The sequence below is a fragment of the Lolium rigidum genome, chromosome 7, assembly GCF_022539505.1.
Source record: "Lolium rigidum isolate FL_2022 chromosome 7, APGP_CSIRO_Lrig_0.1, whole genome shotgun sequence".
NCBI lineage: Eukaryota > Viridiplantae > Streptophyta > Magnoliopsida > Poales > Poaceae > Lolium > Lolium rigidum.
In genome coordinates this window covers 187345344-187350413 of record NC_061514.1, presented here as the reverse complement: position 1 = coordinate 187350413, position 5070 = coordinate 187345344, and the positions used below count along the sequence as shown (strand labels likewise).

Here is a 5070-nt window from a genome sequence, read left to right as displayed (position 1 = left end):
TCCGATAACCCACAACATTATGGTAGATTTAACGGGACAGGAGCCGGGGACAAGTGAAACGAGAGCCAGGTTGAGCGGTGATGCTGCACAGCACAGCGCAGACAACACCAATCCCAGCAACCACTTCCCAAACGCAACCAGACAGAAAAGTGAAAGGAGAAAGCAGCTGAACCCTACCTCAACCTCACCCACTGCAATGCACCACCTCCTCGCTCGCTGTCGCTGACACCACTCGGGCCCACGACACGCCATCCGCGCAGGGCAGCGAGCGGGAAATGGACGAGAGATAGAAAGGAAGAAGCGGTCGAAACCTGAAGAGAGTGCCGGGACGAGACATCCCATGTGCAGCCGTCACCCCGCCTTCTTTACAGCTTGGATACCGTCCGGTCCCGCCACCCGCAAGCCCAATGCCCCACTCCCATCCCATCCATTTATCAAAGAGTTCTTCACTTCAAGTTTGAACTACAGCAGGGTACTAGTACTAGCTTGCCAATCTTCAGAGCTACTCCATACAAAGTTCTCAAAAAAATTGCAGGATTCAGTAAGCCCACCTGCAAATCAATTGATTTCTAGCATTGCACCAGCACAATTAAGTCTCTTCATTGCTGCAAAATGTTTTATTACCACAATGGTTCTTCATTCCTTCATGGCAAGAACAAAAAAAAAAGAAACTCAAACTGCAAGGACGACATGAGCACCCACCCACACGACACGAACTCGATACTAGAACTGATTTGATGATTTTCTTCTAGACTTTAAAAAGCACCTAGAAGACTACAAAGTACCGCTACCACAAGGTTAAACAAGAACACAACCCACCAAAAATCACGAGGAGTGATCCCAAAAAACGAAACAGTCTGATCGCCCACGAAAAAACAGAGGCATGAACCACGAACACCAACACTCTCTCCATCGATGTCGCCACTACCGCTGTACAGGTTTTTGTGGTGGCATGCAAAATCCCAAATGTCATCGCCGGAGCTCGATGGCAGGGTCACCGGAGCGGGTCGGAGCGTGTGCTGGACAGCTCCCGGCGGAGGCGGTGCGAGAAGAGCTTGCACGCGTCCATGCTGAGGTCAACGGCGGCCGCCAGTGCCACGAACGCCGCGGCGTCCTCCGCACACCCGACGTGCGGCACCCCGACCTCCACCGTCGGCTTGCTGCACCTCCCCTCCCCTTGCACCGCCGCCGACATGACGAACCCGCGGTAGCTCCCGAACGGCCAGAGCCCGTAGCCGCCGCTGCCGCTGAAGTCGCCGCTCCCGCGCGGGCTGCACCCCGGCGACCCGCTCCGGCCGAAGGGCTGCGCCGCCGTGAGATCTATGGCGAAGCGGCCGCCGCGGGAGGACGGGACGCTGGACTCCGCCACGGACACGCCCACGCCCATGCCTGTCGGGTCGGGCAGGAGGAGCTCGAACCGGTACCCGAGGCTGTCGCCGGCCGCGCCGGTGCCGCGCTCCCGCCAGCACTCGAGGCGGCCCCAGGGCTTCCAGGTGCCGTCGCCGGGGCGGAGCACCAGCCAGGCGCCGGGGTTGGAGCGGCTGACGCGGTCGGAGCCCGGGGAGGCGACGAAGGGCGTGACCATGGAGGCCAGCGCGACGGGCGAGCCCGACAGGTCGTGGACCGTCACGGACCAGCCCTTGCGCTCCTTCCCCGCGCGCTCGCGGTCGGAGCCGAAGGACGCCAGCCACTTGCGCCCGCCGGTGCCCGGATCCGAGTGCATTGATCTGGAGGAATTCGAGGAATCCGGTCAGAACATCGCGACATTGGATTTAATTTGCTGTGGGAGGGGAACTGAAGATGAAATGAATTGTTGGGGATGAGATGGGGACTGACTGACCGTGAGCGTAGGTCGCTGTTGCTGCGGCAGGAGAACTTGCAGGTGAACATGGGCTGCCTCATGGCGCCCTGCACCTGGAGCACCTGCGGGCTGCACTCCGGCTCGCCATCGAACTCGAACACGAAGCGCGGGTCGGGCTCGGCGCGGACGGTGAGGTTGAGCTGCGCGGCCCCGGCGGCGGCGGCGGCGGAGGAGGCCTTGCGCCCGCGCTTGGTGATGGGGACCCAACCGCTGTGGAAGACGACGGGCTTCCCGGCGGCGCTCTTGAGGTCGAGCGGGAGGACGACCTTCCCGAGCAGGCGGCCGGAGTTGACCCCGCAGGTGGTGCCGCGGCGGCCGGCGTAGACCCAGACCTTGAGCTTGGCGGAGCGGGTGCCGAAGAGGGAGGGCTTGGCGGTGACGCGGTCGAGGTCGGCCTTGGAGAGGTGGAAGGCGGCGGCGAGCGCGCCCGTGGCGGCGGGGCCCGGCGTGGCGTCGTCGGAGGGCAGCAGCGGCGCGGCGGCGGTCTGGAGCGGGAGCTTGTTGAGGCGGACCCGGCAGTAGCAGGGCGAGGTGGTGGGGTGCACGCCGGCGCCGGCACCCGCGGGGCGCGGCGCGACCGGCATTTTGAGCGCCAGGTTGCCGACCAGCACCCGCACGAACGGGCACGGGTCCATCTCCTCCCGCCGCGACCACTCGTCAACACTGCGACGGACCGCCTCCTGTCTCTGATTTTTTGCTTCTTCCGGCGGTGACGGTGGCGGTGTTGGGGTAATGGCAATGGCGGAGGAGGGAAAAGGGTAGGAGGGGCGATGGGGAAGGAGTGGTGACGAGGGATGATAGGGTATAAAGGCCGCCTTTGGGAGTAGCCAGCCTGGCTGGATCCCCCATAGCCATAGCTGTGGCCTGTGGGCGGGCCTCCTATTCCAACCCATCCAGCTACCTCGCACCCGCTAACAGCTGGGTCCGCTCTGACCAGGTCCACCAGTCATCCAAATTAATACTGCCCGACGTCGGTGTATCTCTGGACTCTGGGTAATTGTGGCGTGCGGGGAGGCGTGAGCTGCGGCCGCACCGGATCCGGTCATGCGGTACAAAAAAAAGGAAAATCCTCCGGATTTCACTTTCAGTTCGCCGCAATGGCAAGGCAAACCGGCAAGGAAAGAGACGGTTGAGATGGGAAGCCGTACCTCCAAGGCCCACACTGTCGGTGACCTGGTGTAGTGTGATGTGGGACTAGTCCTGACCCCACCGTCAGTGGGCCTACACGGGATTTCTGGGATTTATCTGTTGGACAAAAATAACGAAACGGCGGGCTCCTCTGACCGAGCAGAGCTCCCGGTAGTGACGGGCAAAATCGCTGTTCGAGAGCTGGCGGCACTGGGCCCGCCTGATTCGGATAGGTTGAATTGGACAAAATCCTGTTCCAGCGTATGGATGCATTCAAAAAACGGATGACCTGATTTACGTGACCGTGGACGTCGAGCACTAGCCTCTCACGTCCTCTCCTTGTCCTACCCTAGCCCGCTTACCTGTGTCCCAAAATACAACACCGTCACGGACAACTCCCCCCCCCCCCACTCCGTCGCCACCCCACCACCGTCGATTTGCGACAGCTGTCGACGCCGGCCACCGACAGGCGGTGCGGCAGCATAGGACGCGGCCCAAAAGTTTCTCATGTGCTTTCGCGGCCTCAGTGCAGCGTTGGAGGACGCAGCATTGTAGTCCTCTCGCCGTCGCGAGTCATCCCGTCGTCACCAGCTTCGTCGTTGCCGAAAGAGGTGAGCTCTCGTGCACCGTGCTTCCAGGCCACAAGTCAGCTAGGGGGGCCATTGCCTGCAGGTCCCTATGGAGTCATTGGATTGCCCCCGCCCGCGAGAAAATCGATGAAATGGGTCAACTAATTTGTCTCATTTCACTTGTAGATCATGGTGGACAGCGGCGACGAGTTCCTCTACAAGAACGTCATCGACACGTCCTCAGACGACGAGTACGATGACGACTTTGTCACGGTGGCTGCGTTGCTCATCCACGCGCACAATGTTGCGTAGATAACCGTGTACGACATGCTCTTACACGACTACTTCAACTACAACAAGGCACTGTTCACCCCGCATATGTTTCGTCGACGTTTTCGGATGTACAGACCGTTGTTCAACCGGATAATGAATGGCGTCAAGGTCTACGATGGCTACTTCATCGCCAAACAGGATGCAGTTGGCAAGGTAGGCATGTCTTCATATCAGAAATGCACGGCAGTGATTATGATGCTAGCATATGGTGTTGTCGGTGACTACATAGATGAGTACGTCCGGATGAGCGAGTCCAGCTGCTTGGAAGCGATGTACAGATCCTGCAGAGCAGTGATCACTGTGTTTGGTGAAGAATTTATGCGCAAACCTACTGCAGAGGACATAACCATTTGTTGCCTATCAACGCTTTAAAGGGGTTTCTTGGGATATTTGGCACCATAGATTGCATGCACCAAGGAGTGGAAGAACTGCCCTTTTGGTTGGCAGGGGGCCCGTACAAGGGCCATTCTAAGGGATTTTTTAAGCCGGTGCTTTACATGACACATGGATTTGGTACTCATTTTTCGAAATGGCCGGCCCACACAATGACATCAATGTGCTGCAGCGCTCTCCGGTGTTTGATAGGCTTGCGCACGGCCAGTCCCCTGATGTGGATTTTGAGATCAATGGCCATCACTACAACAAAGGGTACTACCTTGCTGATAGTATCTATCCACCTTGGACTACGCTCGTCAAGTCGTCCCAATTCAGAGCAGGAGGCAAGGCTTGCCAAAAAGCAAGAGGCATCCCAGAAAGATGTTGAGCAGGCGTTTGGTATTCTCCAAGATCGTTGGGCTATGTCAGGCACCCTGCTAGAGCATGGAGTGTGCAAACCATGTGGGAGGTGATGACTGATACGTCTCCGACGTATCGATAATTTCTTATGTTTCATGCCACATTATTGATGATATCTACATGTTTTATACACATTATATGTCGTATTTATGCATTTTCCGGCACTAACCTATTAACGAGATGCCGAAGAGCCGCTTGCTCGTTTTCTCGCTGTTTTTGGTTTCGAAATCCTAGTAAGGAAATATTCTCGGAATTGGACGAAATCAACGCCCAGGGGCCTATTTTTCCACGAAGCTTCCAGAAGACCGAAGGGGAAACGAAGTGAGGCGACGAGGCGGCGACACGCCAGGGCGGCGCGGCCCACCTCCTGGCCGCGCGGCCCTG

At 58.3% G+C, this 5070-nt stretch overlaps 1 protein-coding gene across 4 annotated transcripts; it reads right to left on the bottom strand.

Moving 5' to 3' along the window:
• Positions 1-596: 596 nt before the first annotated feature.
• LOC124677244 lies at positions 597-2614 on the bottom strand. Of its 4 annotated transcripts, none has more exons than XM_047213244.1 (2): positions 1822-2614; positions 597-1666 (listed from the first exon to the last, which is right to left on the bottom strand). In XM_047213244.1, the coding sequence occupies exons 1-2, from the start codon at positions 2494-2496 to the stop codon at positions 995-997; spliced, it is 1347 nt and encodes a 448-aa protein (XP_047069200.1). In that variant the 5' UTR covers positions 2497-2614; the 3' UTR covers positions 597-994. The 4 variants fall into 4 exon arrangements, with proteins under 4 accessions (XP_047069200.1, XP_047069201.1, XP_047069199.1 ...); XM_047213245.1 differs by having other exon boundaries at positions 597-1674; positions 1830-2614; XM_047213243.1 differs by having other exon boundaries at positions 597-1690; positions 1837-2614.
• Positions 2615-5070: the final 2456 nt, after the last annotated feature.

What these genes read in the sequence shown, in the direction of transcription:
- LOC124677244 (XM_047213242.1), bottom strand. Translation starts at nt 2,496, where the DNA reads ATGGACCCGTGCCCGTTCGTGCGGGTGCTGGTCGGCAACCTGGCGCTC. An exon ending in AACAGCGACCTACGCTCACG is followed by an intron (nt 1,728 to 1,840) that starts GTCAGTCAGTCC and finishes GAATTCCTCCAG; the next exon opens with ATCAATGCACTCGGATCCGG.